Source organism: Taurulus bubalis (assembly GCF_910589615.1).
Source record: "Taurulus bubalis genome assembly, chromosome: 15".
Lineage (NCBI taxonomy): Eukaryota > Metazoa > Chordata > Actinopteri > Perciformes > Cottidae > Taurulus > Taurulus bubalis.
The window spans coordinates 1,764,630-1,786,812 of record NC_136603.1 but is presented as its reverse complement, the minus strand read 5'-3'; the positions used below and the strand labels follow the sequence as shown (position 1 = coordinate 1,786,812).

Genomic DNA, 22,183 nt, shown 5'->3' with positions numbered 1-22,183 from the left:
ACATGTTTTACAGGCGACCATTTACATCCGATGAATAGAAATCTGTTTATTCTAATCGCTGTTTTTACTCTGTATCCATACATCCTTTTTGGACGCATCATAGACGACAGTAGAGCTCATTCTATTCATATTGTCATACCGTTGAGTAGTTTAATTTACTGTACAACTTTATTACATGTACGTGTTCTAAATGTATATGGTGGTGAATAAGACGAGGTCACTGCATGAACACACGTTTGTGTTTCAGTCGATGGCTCAGAAGGAAGACATGGAGGAGCGGATCACCACCCTGGAGAAGCGCTACCTGGCCGCTCAGCGGGAGGCCACCTCGGTCCACGACCTCAACGACAAGCTGGAGAACGAAGTGGCCAACAAGGACTCCCTCTGCAGACAGGTGGGCCTTAGCACGAGAACCAGGACCAGACAGGTGGGCCTTAGCACGAGAACCAGGACCAGACAGGTGGGCCTTAGCAAGAGAACCAGACAGGTGGGCCTTAGCAAGAGAACCAGACAGGTGGGCCTTAGCAAGAGAACCAGACAGGTGGGCCTTAGCACGAGAACCAGGACCAGACAGGTGGGCCTTAGCAAGAGAACCAGACAGGTGGGCCTTAGCAAGAGAACCAGACAGGTGGGCCTTAGCAAGAGAACCAGACAGGTGGGCCTTAGCAAGAGAACCAGACAGGTGGGCCTTAGCAAGAGAACCAGGACCAGACAGGTGGGCCTTAGCACAAGGACCAGACAGGTGGGCCTTAGCAAGAGAACCAGGACTCCCTCTGCAGACTCTAAAGACACGTTCTAGTTCTCTCTGCTGCTAGTCATGCCGGTCAGGACTTTGTTACACAGGAAATCAAAGACTAAAAACGCCCCCAAACGTGTCCTTGGGACCGGAGGGTTGAACCTGTCGTCATCACACCAGCGCGTTGAACCTGACTCAGAGCTGACGAGGCGGTGTTGGTTTTGGGGTGTTTGAGTCTCTGAGCTGTCTGCTGGCAGGAATCGCCTGCAGTTTCTTCTTTGGCAGTTTTCCTTCTTCCAAACCCGGCTAATGAATTCCTGCTGTCTTCACACTGTGAATGCGCCGCCTCAGAGACACTGGAGTGTTTCTTAGTGCGCTCGCTGAGATGGAGATGTCTCTCTGCTCTCTTATTCTGGGGTTTTATCCGTCTTTGTGTCGTTATGAATGCTCACTTCCTCCCTCCCTCTCTCCTACAGTCTCATTTCTTGCCACCTTGTGGAGCTGAAAAGCAAAACCCCCGAGGCCGGGACGTCTCTCACTAACTCGCCGCTGTTGTTTTTGTTTGTGCTTCGTTGCAGACGGAGGACCGAAGCCGGCAGCTCCAGGAGAAGCTGGAGCTGGCGGATCAGAAGCTGCAGCAGACCATCCGCAAGGCCGAGACCCTGCCGGAGGTGGAGGCGGAGCTGGCTCAGAGGGTGGCGGCCCTCACGAAGGTAGAGCAACGCGCCCATTTACCCAACCGCAATGTGCGGGTTATAAGCCACATCTACTAAATAAATAAATAAAAGTCGGATTTAATCATAAACAAGCCTCGGCGGTTTATAAGTCGCTGCTGCCCGCGACCCCGCTGCCCGAGTCGGGCCGGGATGGTACCGCTACCTTTAGTGGTTGTCGGGGAGCTAGCTAGCTAGCGCTGACAACACTTTTGTGTACTTGAGCTCAAACAGTGCATTCTTGTGGCAGCTCCCCCGCTCACTCGCTAGCTCCCCGTTCGCTAGCGCCCCGCTCACTCGCTAGCTCCCCATTCGCTAGCTCCCCGCTCACTCGCTAGCTCCCCGCTCACTCGCTAGCTCCCCCGGTCACTCGCTAGCTGCTCACTCACTAGCGCCCCGCTCGCTAGCGCCCCGCTCACTCGCTAGCTCCCCGCTCACTCGCTAGCTCCCCGCTCACTCGCTAGCTCCCCGCTCGCTAGCGCCCCGCTCGCTAGCGCCCCGCTCGCTAGCGCCCCGCTCACTCGCTAGCGCCCCGCTCGCTAGCGCCCCGCTCACTCGCTAGCGCCCCGCCCGCTAGCTTCCCGCTCGCTCGTTGGGTTAGGACCCCTAGAATCAGGAAAATCCACAAATCAGCTGCACCGATATTTAAAAAAAAAAGGAAAAAAAAGTTGCAGCTTAACCCGAATTTGACGGTATTTAGATTCATACAAATACTCCCCAAACTCTTCCCTCGACATAAGTAAGAGTGAATTGAGCGTTGCATCCCTCCAGCTCACTTCCTGTGATGTCACTACATCCAGGAGCTGCACAGGAAGCCGTTGTTATGCTGCTGTGAATATCCACAGGACCTATTTTTAGAGAACTGGCTCGTGTTTTCATCCATTTATAGTTGGAGTCTTTGTCTCGGACGCCACCGCTGAACCCACGACTCCGCCCCTTATTTGTGTTGCAGCTCTTTTGTCACCGCAGTCTTTTTGTTTCAGAGTCCATCGGGACGCAGGCGCCTCCGCTCATACTTTACATGATGTCATCTCTGCCCCGTCTTTTACTTACTGTGGTTCATGGAGTTGAGTTATTTTGGACACTTATTTCTCTCTTTGCACTAAAAGCTTTTCCCAAAATCAGACATCAATAAACCTGCTCTCCTGTTCGACATCACAGGCATTATAGTTTACACGAGTGATGCATATTCCAAACTACTGAATGAGTTCCCTCCTGTCAACTTTCCTTTTGACTATATAAAACGTTTCACTTGTTCTGAATGTAAAGATGCTGGACAAGTTTCTTCTTTCTATTTGTAATGATCCTCAGTGACGTTTAGTACTGTGTTTTATGAGGTACTTCTACACACTGTGTTTTACTGCAGTAGATGGAGTGATGTTCTGCTGTGAACGTATTTTACACACTAAAAGAATCAGTTTAACTTTTAAGATATATTTAGAGTATTTTCTCTTTGTATATTCTCTCTCCACCAGACTCCATTGACGAAATCAGTAATTTAACCTCCCAGAACTCAGGAGTTGTTGGTCTACCGCTGCCTCATTCTCTTGCTTAGTTTGTGTTGTTGTGCGACTTTAAAGTTTGAAAGCGTTTGTTGTCGTGCCAACAAAAACTAGCCGCTGGAGACCAGCAGCTCCTGCCAAGTACAACTACTGCTTTTGTCAAAGGAGTCTGGGAGCCTCGACGTTTCATAACATCAAACTGTCCTTTAAGTCACGTAGTCGGCCAGGAGATTGATAGTTTCCGCTGGTTATAGTTTACAACGAGCTAATCTTAATTGTTAGTTTCTTTAGGCAGTAATCGGATGCACTCGCCCCGTATCACATCCCTCCAGGTTGTCTTTGGGTCGGTTGTTCTTTGCCGTCCTCTCAGCTGTTTCTGTAGGAACTTGCTTCCCAGGCTGTCCATGTCGAAAACGTAGTTTCTACGTCTAATTAAATCAATACTCCGTTCTACGTGCAGACGTCTTAAAAAAGGGCGACTCAGCAACTCCCTTCTTTCATTCCTCCAACCGTTGTGATATTTGCACGTAAACCAAAAACCTGTTGACCTCCTAGTTTTTTTAATGTTAAGAAAGATTGTTCTTCCCCAAAAGAAATGAATCCAAACAAAACATGCAGTTTATATTCACGATATCGCCATGAGCCGAATAACAAGTAGAATATTAGTGTGCATGTTAACGTAGCTGCTCTGAGAGGATTATGTATACATACTGAGACACAACGTTATTCATGTAATGTGTGTTTTAATATTTCAGGCAGAGGAGCGCCACGGCAACGTGGAGGAGCGACTGAGGCAGCTGGAGGCCCAGCTGGAGGAGAAGAACCAGGAGCTGCTCAGGGTGAGGAAGAGGAGGAAGAGGAGGACGCTCTGAGCGCCTGGACCTTTCATTTACATGTTCACTAAAGACAGGATGTGTGTCACCAGGCGCGGCAGCGAGAGAAGATGAACGAGGAGCACAACAAGCGGCTCTCGGAGACGGTGGACAAGCTGCTCTCAGAGTCCAACGAGAGGCTGCAGCTCCACCTCAAGGAGCGCATGTCTGCGCTGGAGGATAAGGTGAGGAGGAGGAGGAGGAGGAGGAGGAGGAGGAGGAAGAAGAGGAAGAGCAGCCAGACGAGCCGGGTGTTGAGCTTCAGCTTGTTTCTGTCTCTCCTCAGAACGCCCTGATCAGAGAGCTGGAGCACACCAAGAAGCTGATCGAGGACTCGCACCACGAGAAGGTGAGGAGACGTGACCGCCGTGACTCTATCATGCAGGACTCTATCATGCAGGACTCTATCATGCAGGACTCTATCGTACAGGACTCTATCATGCAGGACTCTATCATGCAGGACTCTATCATGCAGGACTCTATCGTACAGGACTCTATCGTGCAGGACTCTATCGTGCAGGACTCTATCATGCAGGACTCTATCATGCAGGACTCTATCGTACAGGACTCTATCGTGCAGGACTCTATCGTGCAGGACTCTATCATGCAGGACTCTATCATGCAGGACTCTATCGTACAGGACTCTATCGTGCAGGACTCTATCATGCAGGACTCTATCATGCAGGACTCTATCGTACAGGACTCTATCGTGCAGGACTCTATCGTGCAGGACTCTATCGTGCAGGACTCTATCATGCAGGACTCTATCGTGCAGGACTCTATCGTGCAGGACTCTATCGTGCAGGACTCTATCGTACAGGACTCTATCGTGCAGGATTCTATCGTGCAGGACTCTATCGTGCAGGACTCTATCATGCAGGACTCTATCATGTAGGACTCTATCATGCAGGACTCTATCATGCAGGACTCTATCATGCAGGACTCTATCATGCAGGACTCTATCATGCAGGACTCTATCATACAGGACTCTATCATGCATGACTATATCATGCATGATAGAGTCCTGTATGATAGTCATGACAATGAATTAACAAGAAGTTGTAAACATTAAACTAAATCTTGTATTGACTTTGAGACGACCAGAGTTCTCAGCGTCTACCATGTAGAGACACTTTGGATCCGTGTCTCCTCTGACACCATGTAGAGAGAGTTGACTGCAGGACCGTATTATTTGATTTGGGAGACTTTGAGTCTCCACCACATGACCTCTGTGTGGATGTCCTCTCCCTGCAGGAGCAGCTCCTGATCCAGATCGAGACCATGAGGGCGGAGAGCGAGCAGGGCAGGAGCCGGAGCAACTCCCTGCTGCACGGGTAAGCAGCCGGGCTCACGGTGGTTCTGGTCTCGCCTCACCGAGGCTTTCTGATCGACGTTTGGTTCTCCTCCCCCCAGACGCTCTCAGCTGGGCAGCACTCCAGACTTCCGGTACCCCGTGTCGGCGTCCTCCATGATGGACAGCAACTCGGACCACTACGGCAGCGCTCTGGTGCTGCGCCGGCCGCAGAAGGGTCGCACGGCGGCGCTGCGGGACGAGCCGTCCAAGGTGAGCCCGTCGGCCGGTTCACGACCCGTTTGTTTACGAGGGCTCGCATTTTACTTGAGCGCCATGAATCCTGAAAGGGGTTCATGTTTCCTCTGCTTAACTTTTAAACAACGCTTCAGGCACAAACTTCACCAGAGCTTTGCTCAGCGTTCTTACGCTCATGGAAAACCTGGAAAAGTCATGGCATTTTAAAATGGTTGTTTCCAGACCTGGAAAAGTCCCAAAAGTCATGTAAATGTGTTATATTCATGTGTTCATGTAAATGTGTTATATTCATGTGTTCATGACGTTCATTTATGCTGAGTTTGAAATAATGAATATGCTTTTAAAAGAAAGACTCAACATATAAGCAGGCATACATACAGGCATCTATATAAATGTTTATTCTTTTAATCAAACTATTGTCTCATTCATTTGTGTCATTTAAGGTTTACTGTATGCTTTGTATTCTCATTGTTAGTTTAAATACTACATTTACTCACTTTTTACTGTTTACACCCAGACTTCACTAAATGTTTGGTTTAAAGTCATGGAAAAGTCATGAACCCCACTGGTCAACATGTGTATGAACCCTGGGTATTCATGTTTGCTCTACTTGCCTTTTTAAAGAACCAAATTTACAGAACTTTTATTTAACTGCGTTCACGAGATTCAGGCGCGAACACATTGAATATATTTATGGAGCGTGTCCAGTGAGACAAAGTTTTGTACAAATTCCTGTTTTTATAACATTGAAAATGTTGTGATCTTTTCCCACCTTTTATATAAAGAAAAAGTACTTTAGAGGAACAACCCGTTAGTTCTTCCTCCACCTGTTTCTGTCTGATGTTTTGAGTTCCCTTTGATGATTCTTTCTCCTTCTCCGTTTCTCTCTGTCTGCTTCCTCTCTGGACTCCAGCGACATGCAAGTCATGTAAGGATGAACAACAGTGGAGGTCACTTGTGTCTGTGATGCATTCAAGTACCCAGCTAACATCTCACAACCCTCCTGCCTGTTTTCTCTGCTGTCTTTTCACCCCCCACCCCACAATATCCTTTTTTTTTTTCTGCTTTCAATATCTGATTTCCGGGTGCAGGTGCAGACGCTGAACGAGCAGGAGTGGGAGCGCATGCAGCAGGCCAACGTGCTGGCCAACGTGGCCCAGGCCTTCGAGAGCGACATGGATGCCTCGGACCTGGAGGACGACCGGGAGACCATGTTCAGCTCTGTGGACCTGCTGTCCCCCGGGGGCCAGGCGGACGCCCAGACGCTGGCCCTGATGCTGCAGGAGCAGCTGGACGCCATCAACAACGAGATCAGGTTAGATCCCGCTCCGTCAGGTCCTCTCTGTGGGCTTGATTTTCAAAATAAAAGCCCTGCTCCTCTCTGGAAACGGACCCATCAGTAGACGTAGAGAACTAGAATACGTCTAACTAAGTTATTATGATATAAATCATAAGCAATTCAAACGTGTTACCAATGTAAAGAAAATAGTCCAGAAAATGGTTCAGAGGGTTCTGGGGTTCAGAGTGATAGTCTGGGGTTCAGAGTGATAGTCTGGGGTTCAGAGGGATAGTCTGGGGTTCAGAGTGATAGTCTGGGGTTCAGAGGGATAGTCTGGGGTTCAGAGGGATAGTCTGGGGTTCAGAGGGATAGTCTGGGGTTCAGAGGGATAGTCTGGGGTTCAGAGTGATAGTCTGGGGTTCAGAGGGATAGTCTGGGGTTCAGAGGGATAGTCTGGGGTTCAGAGGGTTGGGTTTAACTCCTCCGTCCCTCCCAGAATGATCCAGGAGGAGAAGGAGAACACCGCCATCCGGGCCGAGGAGATCGAGTGCCGGGTGGGCAGCGGCGAAAGCCTGGGCGGCCACTTCCGCTCCATGAGCTCCATCCCGCCGTCGCTGTGCGCCGGCTCCTCGCTGGGCGGATCCCCTCCGGGCTCCGGCGGCTCGACCCCCAGACGCGTCCCCCGCAGCCCCAACCGAGAACTGGACCGCATGGGGGTCATGACCTTGGTAAAGCCTCCTTCACTTCCACATCCCACAGCTTGTTTGTCGTCACGTTGTAGCGGGAGGGGCTTTGCCGCCGCTCGCCTCCCCGTGCTGACCGTGTGTCGTCAGTGTGTTAGTATTGTGTGTAACCATGTGTGTGTCACTGCCCCTGGCCTGGACCAGTATTGCTATGACCCCTCCGTCATCAAGCGCTCCCTCTCCCAGCAGACGGTCACGTACCGGCCGCATGGCGCCTGTAGCTTTGCGCCGTACTTCCAGGTACCTGCAGCTCCCCGGGTGCAGCCTGCCTCTTCCTCTTCCTCCTCCTCCTCTTCCTCTCCGTTCCCTTTGATTTCAGAATAAGGGTCACATTGCGTCACGAATGAGACGGATCAAAGGCCGATCACAAGTCTTTAAAAGGCTTCAGGTCACACATGTGACCAGATAAAAGATGGCGGTTCATCTGAGGTCCATTCTTTGTTCACGCGTTACGTTGGTTTTATTCACATTCAGTTGTTTACCTTTGATCTTACAACCCGGAGCAGCTGCTCCTCGTTGCCTCTGGACTGGAACCAGCTGCTCCAGACGGTAACGGTTCTTCCTCGTTGAGCTGGCGTTCCTCGTCGGTCGGCTCTTTCGGGAGTTTGAGATCTCGCGGTTCCAAGAGTGAACCCGAGTCCTAGCGGAGCGTCTGTGCGGTCACCAGAGAGGCTCCGCCCCTTTTTCCATCCCCGTGTCATACTTGTTGACGTTATGGATAAAGAGATGCTCCCTGCAGAGCCGTCCTGAGTTCATCCACGCCGGCTGGAGAACATTAGACATGAAAGAAGTGCTTTTTCAGGCTCAACGCAGTCCAGGAGATGAAAACATGAAGAGCCTTCAAAGCTCCTGCGAGGAGAGGAACCCTTCAGTAGCTTCCTCTTCCTCTAATCGCCTCCTCGGTGTGAGGAGGACAGGAAATGACTCATTAGGTGTTCTGCTCCTGGGGGAGAGAGCGACCAGAGATGTGGCACGCTGATGCTTCATTTGCTCTGCTCGTGCCGGGCCCTGAGGAATGCTGGGGGATAAGCCCCGCCCCCTTTAGGTGCTCAGTGGAAAATATGACAGATATGATAACAGCTTCTGCTGTAAACTCAGGTGTCACTTCTTTGTGTTTATTATCACCTGAAGAAAAACCAGTCGACTCAGAGTTACACTGATAAAACACTATTTATCCCTCTGGGGGTTTTATACTGAAGGACAACTGTCTTTAAGGTGTTTTATACTGAAGGACAACCATCATACGTGTGTGTGTGTGTGTGTGTGTGTGTGTGTGTGTGTGTGTGTGTGTGTGTGTGTGTGTGTGTGTAAAGTAGTTAATGGAGTCCTGGTGATTACAATCCCTCCTCTGCGTTGTGGAGGTTAGTTTTGGGCTTTTTGCCGGTTCCACTGTCGTCTTCTTGGTTCCTCACAGTTCATTTAGCTTGTGCGCCCTCTGGTGGTGAGCAGAATAATGCAGCTCAGTGAGCACAAACCCCTTTGTTCATCAGTGGACGTGAACAAAGCTTTAAAGAAGAGACGCCGCCACTCTGATCATTCAAATAGTTGCATTGAGGCTCTGACTCCTCTTCCTCCCTCTGACTCCTCTTCCTCAGTTTCAGATGCAGGCTGCACCCGTCCTCCAGCGTGGTTGTTTTTGCAGTGTCTCCTGCAGACTTTCCCAAAGAACTGCACGTCTTTACTGCACAATTTAAACTGTGTGTGTGTTAGCATGGTTAACTCTATCTAGCTCTGGTTTCCTGCGTGTGTGTGTGTGTGTGTGTGTGTGTGTGTGTGTGTGTGTGTGTGTGTGTGTGTGTGCGCGCATGGCTTTAATCCGCCGCCGGTCTGTTGTGCGTCTCACTAACGGCTTTTTTTTTGTCCTCTTTTCTTGCTTCAGCCTAGCGACCTGCGAAAGCACCGCAGGAAGGTAAACTAGACTCTGCTTCACTCTGACGCCTCAGACATGTTCACTTGTCCTCGGCGCTGCTTCCTTTCCTGTGTGGTTGAATCTGTTATTCTGGAAACGATCAGCTGATTAATCCATGAAGAGAAAGTTAAGACAATGTTTCTCGTTTACTGGTTTCAGCTCCTGTTGTTTTTCTAAGCGCTGCTTTTCTTGGTTTTATATCGGTAAAATCAAAATGTGGGCTTTGGATAAATTAAACTATTTCTAACATCACATGCAGTTCTTATATATTGTGACGTCGTCTCAATCCTGAAAGAAATGTCTGTCAAAGAATCGGTCCTGATCATAGCCACTAAAATATTCATTCATCTTCAGGGTCATAACCTTTTAAAGGTTGGTTTACATAATGTGTCAAAATAAAATACAATTTTATGTAAATGATAAAAACAAATTCTCAAACCTGAAAAATTGTCAATCTGGTGAAAAATAGTAAAAACTATAAATTAAAAGCTTCAGATTTAAATATAAAAGAATGCATCATCTTTGTTAGTTATGATTACAGGAGCTGAGGTTGAATCTCAAAAATGTGAAAAGCAAAACTCAGTGATTCATTTGCATTAACGCAGCAACAATAATTGCACAATAAATATTATTATATATATTACATATTTCTGACATTCGTTAGACAATTCACTGATTAATCCAGACAATGGTTGGTACATTAACCTTAAAACATGGGATACTGGCAGTATTTAAATTATATATTTTTTACAAATATAATCTAGAATACATTTAGTCAATGAGTTAAATCTTTTAAGCTGCTTTTTATATTTCCTCTTTAGTCTATTATTTACAGGGAACTGTGTGTGTGTGTGTGTGTGTGTGTGTGTGTGTGTGTGTGTGTGTGTGTGTGTGTGTGTGTGTGTGTGTGTGTGTGTGTAACACACTCAGCGGCTGTACGTATTGAATGACTGGTGTTGTTATTTCCCGGTGACCCTGAACGCCCCTCCCCCCTGACTCTCTCTCTCTCTCAGTCCGCTCAGGACGATAAAGCCACCATCCGCTGTGAGACGTCTCCTCCCACCACGCCGCGCTCCATGCGCCTGAGCCGGGAGGCGGGGCACGCCACCAGCCACGAGGACGTCCGGGACCTCCGGGGGTACGAGACCGAGTGTGTGTGTGTGTGTGTGTGTGTCTCCAGCCTGCAGGACGGGCAGGGCAGTGACCCCAGCAGCAGTGTGTTGTGTGTAACGTGTGTGTGTGTGTGTGTGTGTCTCCAGCCTGCAGGACGGGCAGGGCAGTGACCCCAGCAGCAGTGTGTTGTGTGTAACGTGTGTGTGTGTCTCCAGCCTGCAGGACGGGCAGGGCAGTGACCCCAGCAGCAGTGTGTTGTGTGTAACGTGTGTGTGTGTGTGTGTGTGTCTCCAGCCTGCAGGACGGGCAGGGCAGTGACCCCAGCAGCAGCAGCAGCAGTCAGGACTCTCTGAACAAGGCGGCCAAGAAGAAGAGCATCAAGTCTTCCATCGGCCGGCTCTTCGGCAAGAAGGAGAAGGGACGAGCCAGCGGCTCCGGCAAGGACGCCCAAGGCCAAGGTCAGGAGCAGCGCTTGTGTAGACGCCCACGTGGTGGTGTTGTGTTGTTGTGTTGTTGTGTTGTCGACTCGTCACGCTGAACGCCAGCCTGTGTTTCTGTTCCAGCCGGCACGCCGGAGGCAGAGAGCTCTCCTAAAGACGGTCTGGGGATGAGCACCCTGGGGGGCCCGGCGGAGAAGAACAGGAAGCTGCAGAAGAAGTAGGTGTTGTCCTCACACACACACACACACACACACACACACACACACACTCACACACACTCCTGTGTGAGTGATTAATTAACAATTTAACGTCACAGGGTGAAACAGACGTTATCAGTAAAATAAAAAGTTGTGTTAATGATGAACTAGAATGAATCCAGTAGTTTGAAGATCTTTTCACATTATTATAAAATATGTATATATAATATGATACTTTGTTCATACAAAAGAAGACACGGCTTCCTATTCGAGGGAATTTATACAAACATCAACTATAAATAACAAAGTAAAACAATAGTTTTTTTTTATTTTTTTGCTCTCACTACGGTTTCGATGTGGCTCATCAGAGCATCCATAACTTATAATATAAAGTTATAATATAACCATAATAAGTTTAAACGCTCCACACTCTCTTCTCACGCTCACTCCATCAGCTCCTCCACTGCAGTTTATCTGCCACAGCTTTTTGTTTTCCCCTCTTCTTTTTTTTAGTTTGATGCAAAACACACATAAATATATTAATTTGCTTCCACGCAGCTCTTAAATTAGCTCATCCTTTCTCTTTTTATTGTTTTGTGAACTCCCCTCTTCCTCTTTTTGTATCATCCCTTCTCATTCCATGTGTAGTCCCAAGACGGGGTAAGTCTGTTCACATTGCTCTGCTCCTCCACTCGGCTTCTCTCCGGTTCCTCAGGACCCCAAACCGCTCGTCCCTCTGACTGCCTGAAGGCTTTTCCACGCCACGCTTTACCCTGCTCTCCACTCAGGAGCCTAACTAACAGGAGTGTGTGTGTGTGTGTGTGTCTGTGTCTGTGTGTCTGTGTGTGTGTGTGTGTGTGTGTGTGTGTGTGTGTGTGTGTGTATAGTGACATCTTCCTCTCTGTTTTCCTATTGGAGCATGAAGTTGCAACTATGGGAAAGATAACTAACGAGTGTATTATTTTTATTTTTCAAACTTCTGGACGAGAAAGACGACTCATTGGTTGTGTTATTGAGATGCTTTTGGACAAATCTTCCTCTTTTTATCCTGTTAACGCTCTGTCCCCCCGCGGGCGTCCTTTACTGTACATTCTAGTGTCGACTGTACACTAGACCCGGTACGAGTGCCATGTGTTTCCGGAAACCTACGATTCCAGCTGTGTAACCCGTTTCAAGATCAGACCACCACAGCAGCTACAAACGAGACTTTTGTCAGACAACAACAAACAAACAAACCATAGCAAAATCCAGGCAACTCACCGATGACGCCTCATATTGATCCATAACATTCCAACAAAAACGGCATTGTTACGTCGTAAAGGTCCAATAAAAATAAATCCCATAAAAGATTTAGTCCAAAACACGTGATTACATCCATAAATATCCACCAAATGGTGTTGCATCATTTCATTGCAGCTGGAAGATATGAAAGAAATCAGTTTTGTTTTTAGCAGAAAGTCAAGTTTGCATGAGAGCACAGCTGCAAACTCGGTATCAGAATGACCGCTGAAATCTAAGCTTTCTATTGGATCCCCACTTGAACCAATAGGAGCTTCATGTCCTGACTGACAAGCTACATTACCCAACCAGAAGCTGTTGAAGTTCAGGCTCAGGCTCTATTTTCTTACGTGGCTCAAGCCTGTCACGTCGTACAGCTCAGATGACAGGTGTTTCATACAGCCAATGAAATTGCCTAAAAAATGGGATCAGACGGAAATAAAAACCTTATACTTTAGTGTGTTCAAACTCATATAACTCAGTGTCAGCAGCACTTGTGATTCTGACTATTGAGGGAAAAAAGCTTCAGAGTGTTACCTTTCAAAAGAGACCAAGACCATGCATTTACTCCACATAGTTCAAGTACAGCTTCCAATTTACTTTGGGTATACCTGGATAGGCGTTTTTCTTCAAATTTTACAGGAATGTTAAGAGGTTAATCATTCAACCATTATTTTAACTTGACTATATATTGAGGTAGAAACCTTATTTGCAATAAATCAGAGGAATAAAACAAAGATGAATAAAGCAATTCAAAATGAAAGCACATTAATCAACTAAAACCAGACCCACTGGAGGGATGGAATAAATAATAAGAGAATAAAAACGTGGTCAGCGTGTATCAGGCTGCAGGTGCACCAAGAGGAACAACTGGCCAATCTCATTAAACACCTGTAGTCCCGTCATGTGACCCGTGATGTGACCCGTGATGCGTCTTCAGAGGCTCAGCTCGCGTTTAACTCGCCACCACGAGCCGAGACTGAGCGCGCCCCCTCTAGCGGACGAGCGCGCCCCCTCTAGCCCCTCTCTTCACCTCAGAGCATCTCGATGACTCGTGTCTGCGCTTGTTAATTAAACTCTTTAGAATCCGAGGATCCTCTGCTAAATATTCCTGGGCGTGCATGAATGGAGGTCCAGCCTTTAGGCCCCGCCCCCTTTCATGCTTCCCTCTCTGCATGCCCCGCCCCCTGCAGACGTAGAGGAATGCGTCCGTCCTGTAGACTCTCTGAGCTCTGGAACTCCTCCCAGAGGCCCTGAACGGGACCAGGAGGGTTTGGGGTATTGCTTCAGTCCAGAGGTTTTCCGGATGTGTGTTTGAGTCTCTCTGGGTTTCTACGGCTTTGTTTCTTCTCAAACTCTCCGCTCTGTTATGAGGATGCATGTGAGCGGATGTCTCTGGGTTTGTGTGCATATCTGTTCCAGAGGTGGTTTACAATTTTTTGTGTGTGTGTGTGTGTGTGTGTGTGTACCGTCTTTAATATGTGTTTTGTGTCTCAGGCATGAGCTGCTGGAGGAGGCTCGCATGCAGGGCCTTCCCTTCGCCCAGTGGGACGGACCCACGGTCGTGGTTTGGCTGGAGGTACGACGCTCTGGTGATGCGTTCACATGCAATCTAGTAAAATGTAGTGTTGGTGATAAACTATCATAAATCCAGATGTTTTCACATGAATATAAAGCGTTCCGCGTTGACCCCACCTCCCCCCTCCCCCAGCTGTGGGTGGGCATGCCGGCCTGGTACGTGGCCGCGTGCCGAGCCAACGTGAAGAGCGGCGCCATCATGTCGGCGCTGTCGGACACGGAGATCCAGCGGGAGATCGGCATCAGCAACCCTCTGCACCGCCTGAAGCTCCGCCTCGCCATCCAGGAGATCATGTCACTCACCAGCCCCTCGGCCCCGCCCACCTCCAGAACGGTACGCTGTGAGCACACACACACACACACACACACACATTCACTAACGATGGAATCAAACTGCTTCTGGTTTTTAACTCTTTCGCTCACTGTGATGAAACGAACCAACCCTTCTTCTTCTTCTTCTTCTCTCCCGCTCTCTTCTCCTTCTTCATCACTCTCTTCTCACTTGTGATTGGTTGGCGGGTGGGTGTGGGCGGGGCTTGTTGTCACATGATCAGACCACAGGAAACGTTTGGCTCACTCATGAAGAGATGGAGAGTTTGGCAGCCACGCCTCCCACGGTTAGTCTCCTCTGATTGGCTGAGACGCTCGGTGGCGTTGTGCTTCTGTGGCGGCCGGCGGTCTCGTTGCAAGTTGCCTTCAGGAGCGTCAGACCTTCCTGTTGCACCAGACATTACTATTCACGTTGCCTTCAGGAGCGTCAGACCTTCCTGTTGCACCAGACATTACTATTCACGTTGCCTTCAGGAGCGTCAGACCTTCCTGTTGCACCAGACATTACTATTCACGTTGCCTTCAGGAGCGTCAGACCTTCCTGTTGCACCAGACATTACTATTCAAAGCTTTTGTATGAATCCGGCCTCATTGGGCAACTTGAAACGAGACCCTTTTTATTTTTTCCTTTGTCCGTTTGTGATTTATCTTTCCTCCTCGTTGGTGTTGGTAGTTTCCAGTCGCTTCCTGTAGAGTGTGTGTGTGTGTGTGTGTGTGTGTGTGTGTGTGCGTGTGTGTGTGCTCTAGTGGGTATTTAATGCGTGTGTGCTGCTTACTAGTTTACTGTGATTTCTGCGTGTGAATAAATGTTGTGAACAAGTTACCGTGAGGAAGGAACGTCTCCTTCTGTTTGGTTTTCTGATCTCGACCCGTTGACGGCGAGACATTAGTTATGTATGTATGTATTTATTTATTTATTTATTTACCTCTAGTTGTGTTGCAGGTCGGCTCTTCGGCCATTTTGGATTTCTATTCAGTTTCTGAATCACTGACTGTTTACGTGCACTTTAATATTCCACTGTTATTCATAATAATCTGAATTTGACACGAGTTATGGAAACGCTGTTTACATCCTGTCTGGATATATTTAATTTTTCTTGTAGTAACTGGATATGTTGTGCACGTTGGTCCAGTCAGTGATGAAAGATATTCAATGGTTTGTTTTAACGACAGTTTTTGAATGGAGTTACAGACGATGTGGGTAGATGTATTGAATAATAAGATGGTATTTACCCTCCTGTAGTTTATGAGTGAGTAGGTCTGCTTGTTGTCTTCCTGTGTAGCGGCCTCACTAACCCTCACCTTCACCTTTCTGTTCTCTCACCACGCTCACTAACCCTAACACCAGGAGGATGACGAGGGCAGCTGGGCCCAGGTTTGCACCCCAACCCCAAACACCCCCACTGTTCAGTACTTTGAAGTATGCACTTTATAATAACTCCACTATTCAGCTTGAGTAAACCCTTCATTCATCATCTGAAGTGTTTACTCAAGCTTTACTAATGCTGAATACTGGAGTTATTATAACGTGATACCGGAATCACGGTTCCACCTTTTGCACTTATTTACAGATCACTTTTCACTCCGTTATGTTTGGATTGTTTTACCGTTTAGTCTGAACTCATCACCTGAGAACATGACGGTTGATGCCTTTAAGGTTGATTATGCAAATGAGGCCTCAATCAATAATCATCAAAAGATACCTGATTTATTTTAAAGAGTTAACCCAATCTAAAAAAAAAAAAGACCTCGCCTCAACTTGATGAGGAAAACAAACGATAACAAAACAAAATTAGACTGACGCTCTCATAATTTATAAGAAATGTATAGAAGACGAGGAGCAGGAAAACAAACCAGAAGACAGCATTGCATGAAATATAAACTCTGTAAACGTCTACGAAGGTGACTAACGTAGAGTTCTGCATTCGTTATTTCTGAATCATAATTCTGTTCTTTTGATGTTTCTTCAACATAATAATGTGTTTCAAACTGCCACACTTTTAAAGATTCATATCGTGCAACAAAAGCCTTAAAAATGAAATAACATTGAAGCTCGACCTTAAACATGATGCGAGAAATATAATTATTAAAGATTCATATTAATTCCTCAAGATTTAGCAAATGCGTGTGAAGTTTATATATAAAAAAGATGATTTAATTGGAAATGTATCGTTCTAATGAAGTACTTAACAGAGAGGATACTTTGTTTCTCTTATCTATATTTCATATTTCTATGTTTCATATTACTAGAACTGTGTACCTATGCTTCACTGAATAATCAACCTCTAAAAGTATTCACGGTCCCATTATGAGATCCATCCCTTAGTGTCGTGAGATCCATCCCTTAGTGTTGTGAGATCCGTGAGATCCATCCCTTAGTGTTGTGAGATCCATCCCTTAGTATTGTGAGATCCGTGAGATGCATCCCTTAGTGTTGTGAGATCCGTGAGATCCATCCCTTAGTGTTGTGAGATCCATCCCTTAGTATTGTGAGATCTGTGAGATCCATCCCTTAGTGTTGTGAGATCCATCCCTTAGTGTTGTGAGATCCGTGAGATCCATCCCTTAGTGTTGTGAGATCCATCCCTTAGTGTTGTGAGATCCATCCCTTAGTGTTGTGAGATCCATCCCTTAGTGTTGTGAGATCCATCCCTTAGTGTTGTGAGATCCATCCCTTAGTGTCGTGAGATCCATCCCTTAGTGTTGTGAGATCCATCCCTTAGTGTTGTGAGATCCATCCCTTAGTATTGTGAGATCCGTGAGATCCATCCCTTAGTGTTGTGAGATCCGTCCCTTAGTGTTGTGAGATCCGTCCCTTAGTGTTGTGAGATCCGTCCCTTAGTGTCGTGAGATCCATCCCTTAGTGTCGTGAGATCCATCCCTTAGTGTTGTGAGATCCATCCCTTAGTGTTGTGAGATCCATCCCTTAGTATTGTGAGATCCGTGAGATCCATCCCTTAGTGTTGTGAGATCCGTCCCTTAGTGTTGTGAGATCCGTCCCTTAGTGTTGTGAGATCCGTCCCTTAGTGTTGTGAGATCCATCCCTTAGTGTCGTGAGATCCATCCCTTAGTGTTGTGAGATCCATCCCTTAGTATTGTGAGATCCGTGAGATCCATCCCTTAGTGTTGTGAGATCCATCCCTTAGTGTTGTGAGATCCGTCCCTTAGTGTTGTGAGATCCGTCCCTCAGTGTTGTGAGATCCGTCCCTTAGTGTTGTGAGATCCGTCCCTTATTGTTGTGAGATCCGTGAGATCCATCCCTCAGTGTTATGGGCTCCCTCCCTCAGTGTTATGGGCTCCATCCCTCAGTGTCCAGGAGGAGTAATCGCTCGCGGCTCTTTCCTGACGCTGTGTTCTGTGGCTGCAGACGCTGGCGTACGGAGACATGAACCACGAGTGGATCGGTAACGAGTGGCTGCCCAGCCTGGGGCTGCCGCAGTACCGGTCCTACTTCATGGAGTCGCTGGTGGACGCCCGCATGCTGGACCACCTGACCAAGAAGGACCTGCGGGGGCAGCTCAAGATGGTGGACAGCTTCCACAGGTAGACGCCACACTCACCGTCTTCTGTCCTTCTAGAGGAAAGAAGACCTTTCACGTCTGGAGATTTCTACTACATTTACCAAAGGTTACCATTACATAATGTGGTGAAGTTTCATGGTGATATCTGTGAGTTCATGTGTTGACCCTCTTCACCTGTAGAGTCTTCAGAATGTGTGTAATGTAACTAAACATGAAACAATGGTCACATCTATTTTCTGGGAAAATAGCGCGTATTTAATAAAATGTCTAACTTGCATATTTCTTCTGTGTTTGTGCAACAGGAACAGTTTCCAGTGCGCCGTGATGTCTCTGAGGAGACTCAACTACGACCGGAAGGAGCTGGAGAGGAGAAGAGAGGATTCTCAGCTGGACCTACAAGGTAACGTTTTTATCGCGGATCATAAACCTCACGGCTCAGATCAACAGGAAGTGAAACGTCATAATTCATCTCTAATATCATCATGAGAACGTTATCATTTACCTTCAGCCAGTACTCATTTTCACTCGTGTACCTGACGTGAACCTCCACTGCTTCTCCGTTAGCGGTGCCGCTAACATTACTAGCTTTCCTCCTGCTGGTTCTTCGTAAGTGGTGCTGCTAACGAAGAACCAACAGGAGGAGAGCTAGTAACGTTAGCGGTGCTGCTAATGTTAATAGCTCTCCTCCTGTTGGTTCTCCGTTAGCGGTGCTGCTAACGTTACTAGCTCTCCTCCTGTTGGATACTGGAGGATGGCACTATATTAACTCTGTGATGGTCAACGTTAGACTGAAGGTAGTTCCGTTTAAACGACCTTAAAAGACAGGATGTTACTGGTTCTCTTGGTTCTGTCCCCTCAGAGGTGCTGGTGTGGAGTAATGAGCGCGTCATCAGCTGGATTCAGGCCATCGGGCTGAAGGAGTACAGTGGAAACCTCTTTGAGAGCGGAGTCCACGGGGCGCTGCTCGCCCTGGACGAGACCTTCGATCACAACGCTTTGGCTCTACTGCTGCAGATCCCCACGCAGAACACACAGGTGACCCCAGCTGCTTACGTCATGTGACCCTCATCACTGGTCTCAGACGCTCCCACGTTCAGGCTGGTTTAGTGGGTCTAGAGCTCGCTGTGGTTAAACGTTGAGTAATGACACTCGTTACCCGGAGAGGTTGAAAGAGGATATGCATTTATGCTGAAAAACATGTGGAGCTAAACGTTAGCAGACTACGTTAGCATACCTGCTATTCTATCGTATTCTAGCAGTGAATAAAATAAGCGTTCCTACTGAGAGAGAACTTTACAGCAGCTATATCGATTTTGCCAAATACACAAGACTCCATTGACAAACACAGATTTGTTACCACTTCGTAAAACACACTTAATACAAACTCACTAAACCCGCCTTGGTTCATCTTTTCCAAGGTACAACAACAATGAGCACTGATTCGTCGTTTGCTAAAGCATTACTGCCGATTGATCGTAGAATGAATGTAGAGTTCGATGTCTCCGTAAACAGTGGGACTTTTCCCCCTCTGGTCTTTCTCTTCTAGGCCCGATCGGCTCTGGAGCACGAATACAACAGCCTGCTGGCCATCGGCACCGACCGGAGGACGGAGGAGGTGACCAACACAAACACAGCAACACGAGCCGGGGGATGAATCTCTCTTCTTTTCTTAACACCCCTCTCTCTCTCTCTCTCTCTCTCTCTCTCTCTCTCTCTCTCTCTCTCTCTCTCTCTCTCTCTCAGGATGGCGATAAGAACTTCCGCCGCGCTCCCTCATGGAGGAAGAAGTTCCGGCCCAAAGACATGAGTGGGATGTCCTTGGGGGCGTCCGACACCCTGCCCGCCAACTTCAGAATGACCGGCAGTGGCGCGGGGTCGCCCTCCCCGCAGCCAAAGAGGAGCCCGATGGAAGGTAAGCTGTGTGTGTGTGTGTGTGTGTGTGTGTGTGTGTGTGTGTGTGTGTGAGATATGCTCCGTCGTGGCTGCCATTCACTAGAGTAGAAGTTCTCTGATTCCTTGTGTGCTCTTTGATTCTTCTGGAATGGCTTTGCTGCTGTGCCGTGTGTTTACGATGCTGTGACTAACGGCATGTCTTTGCATGTGATTCTGCCAACATGGACACACAGGAAGTCAGTCTATACAGAGGCTGGACACGGCCACAGTCAGGACCTACTCCTGTTAACACAACGGTAAGCACCGCTCTGCAGCAGCAGAGCTACACTCAGCACACACAACATGGCTGCTGCTTCACTGCAGAACAGGGTCAGGGGCAATCGATGCAGCAGATATTTTATCTTTTTATTATTGAAATTCAAGATTAACAGATCAACTGCAGATGTATATGTCACGGTTTAATGAAGTATTGTGATAACATCGTAACTAAACATCGTGATAACATCGTAACTAAACATCGTGATAACATCGTGACTTAAACATTGTGATAACATTGTGACTTAAACATCGTGATAACATCGTAACCTAAACATCGTAACTAAACATCGTGATAACATCGTAACTAAACATCGTGATAACATCGTAACTAAACATCGTGATTACATCGTAACTAAACATCGTGATAACATCGTAACTAAACATCGTGATAACATCGTAGCTAAACATCGTGATAACATCGTAACTAAACATCGTGATAACATCGTAACTAAACATCGTGACTACATCCTAGCCTAAACATCGTAACTAAACATCGTAACTAAACATCGTGATAACATCGTAACTAAACATCGTGACTACATCCTAGCCTAAACATCGTAACTAAACATCGTAACTAAACATCGTGATAACATCGTAACTAAACATCGTGATTACATCCTAGCCTAAACATCGTAACTAAACATCGTGACAACATTGTAACTAAACATCGTGATAACATCGTGACTTAAACATCGTTACTAAACATCGTGATAACATCGGAACTAAACATTGTGATAACATCGTAACTAAACATCGTGATAACATCGTAACTAAACATCGTGATAACATCGTAACTAAACATCGTGATAACATCGTAACTTAACATCGTAACTAAACATCGTGATTACATCCTAACCTAAACATCGTAACTAAACATCGTGACAACATTGTAACTAAACATCATGATAACATCGTGACTTAAACATCGTAACTAAACAACATCGTGATAACATCGTAACTAAACATTGTGATAACATCGTAACTAAACATCGTGATAACATCGTAACTAAACATCGTGATAGCATCGTAACTAAACATCGTGATAGCATCGTAACTAAACATCGTGATAGCATCGTAACTAAACATCGTGATAGCATCGTAACTAAACATCGTGATAGCATCGTAACTAAACATCGTGATTACATCCTAACCTAAACATCGTAACTAAACATCGTGACAACATTGTAACTAAACATCGTGATAACATCGTGACTAAACATCGTGATAACATCGTAACTAAACATCGTGATAACATCGTGACTTAAACATCATAACTAAACAACATCGTGATAGCATCGTAACTAAACATCGTGATAACATCGTAACTAAACATCGTGATAACATCGTAACTAAACATCGTGATAGCATCGTAACTAAACTTCGTGATAGCATCGTAACTAAACATCGTGATAGCATCGTAACTAAACATCGTGATAGCATCGTAACTAAACATTGTGATTACATCCTAACCTAAACATCGTAACTAAACATCGTGACAACATTGTAACTTAAACATCGTGACTAAACATCGTGATAACATCGTAACTAAACTTCGTGATAGTATCGTAACTAAACATCGTGATAGCATCGTAACTAAACTTCGTGATAGTATCGTAACTAAACATCGTGATAGCATCGTAACTAAACATCGTGATAGCATCGTAACTAAACATTGTGATTACATCCTAACCTAAACATCGTAACTAAACATCGTGACAACATTGTAACTTAAACATCGTGACTAAACATCGTGATAACATCGTAACTAAGCATCGTGATAACATCGTAACTAAACATCGTGACTTAAACATTGTGATAACATCGTAACTAAACATCGTGATAAACCGCACCGTGCCTCAGGTGACGTCCCTCCTCAGAACTGCTCGTCTCTTTCCAGGCAGAAAGCAGCTTTCTTCTACTGTACTTGGCTTTAATAACGCATGTTGTCCGCCTCTCCTCTCCTCCTTCCTCTCTCCTTCCGCCCTCCTTCCTCCCTCCTTCCTCTCTCCCTCCATCACCGGGCTTCTGTCCCCTCTCTCTCGTCCGTTCACCTTTCCCCTTCTCAGTTTATCCTCATTATTTCTATAGGTAACCGCTGGTCCGAAGATGAGGGGGAGTTCCCTGCATTCAAGACTCGGATGATGAACTGAACCGACGCTAAGAAGACGCGTCTGTCGTCAGAGACTTTACTCACCAATCTCAGTATCCCTAG

General features: G+C 46.8%; 1 protein-coding gene across 1 annotated transcript in view; it reads left to right on the top strand.

The window, feature by feature from the left end:
* ppfia1 (PTPRF interacting protein alpha 1) overlaps positions 1-22,183 on the top strand; it is a gene marked incomplete at its 5' end in the record, with an annotated part of 37,266 nt that extends 15,083 nt beyond the window's left edge. Inside the window, 24 exons of the mRNA XM_079230842.1 lie at positions 248-394; positions 1,315-1,449; positions 3,707-3,790; positions 3,877-4,008; positions 4,110-4,172; positions 5,078-5,157; positions 5,237-5,387; positions 6,464-6,687; positions 7,148-7,379; positions 9,274-9,303; positions 10,317-10,453; positions 10,711-10,874; positions 10,980-11,073; positions 11,702-11,713; positions 13,829-13,910; positions 14,043-14,243; positions 14,464-14,526; positions 15,588-15,614; positions 17,607-17,782; positions 18,063-18,160; positions 18,620-18,795; positions 19,307-19,375; positions 19,504-19,672; positions 22,060-22,183. Of these exons, the coding sequence (XP_079086968.1) occupies positions 248-394; positions 1,315-1,449; positions 3,707-3,790; positions 3,877-4,008; positions 4,110-4,172; positions 5,078-5,157; positions 5,237-5,387; positions 6,464-6,687; positions 7,148-7,379; positions 9,274-9,303; positions 10,317-10,453; positions 10,711-10,874; positions 10,980-11,073; positions 11,702-11,713; positions 13,829-13,910; positions 14,043-14,243; positions 14,464-14,526; positions 15,588-15,614; positions 17,607-17,782; positions 18,063-18,160; positions 18,620-18,795; positions 19,307-19,375; positions 19,504-19,672; positions 22,060-22,121 (2,808 nt within the window). The 3' untranslated portion in view covers positions 22,122-22,183. The remainder of the gene's footprint in view (positions 1-247; positions 395-1,314; positions 1,450-3,706; positions 3,791-3,876; positions 4,009-4,109; positions 4,173-5,077; positions 5,158-5,236; positions 5,388-6,463; positions 6,688-7,147; positions 7,380-9,273; positions 9,304-10,316; positions 10,454-10,710; positions 10,875-10,979; positions 11,074-11,701; positions 11,714-13,828; positions 13,911-14,042; positions 14,244-14,463; positions 14,527-15,587; positions 15,615-17,606; positions 17,783-18,062; positions 18,161-18,619; positions 18,796-19,306; positions 19,376-19,503; positions 19,673-22,059) is intronic.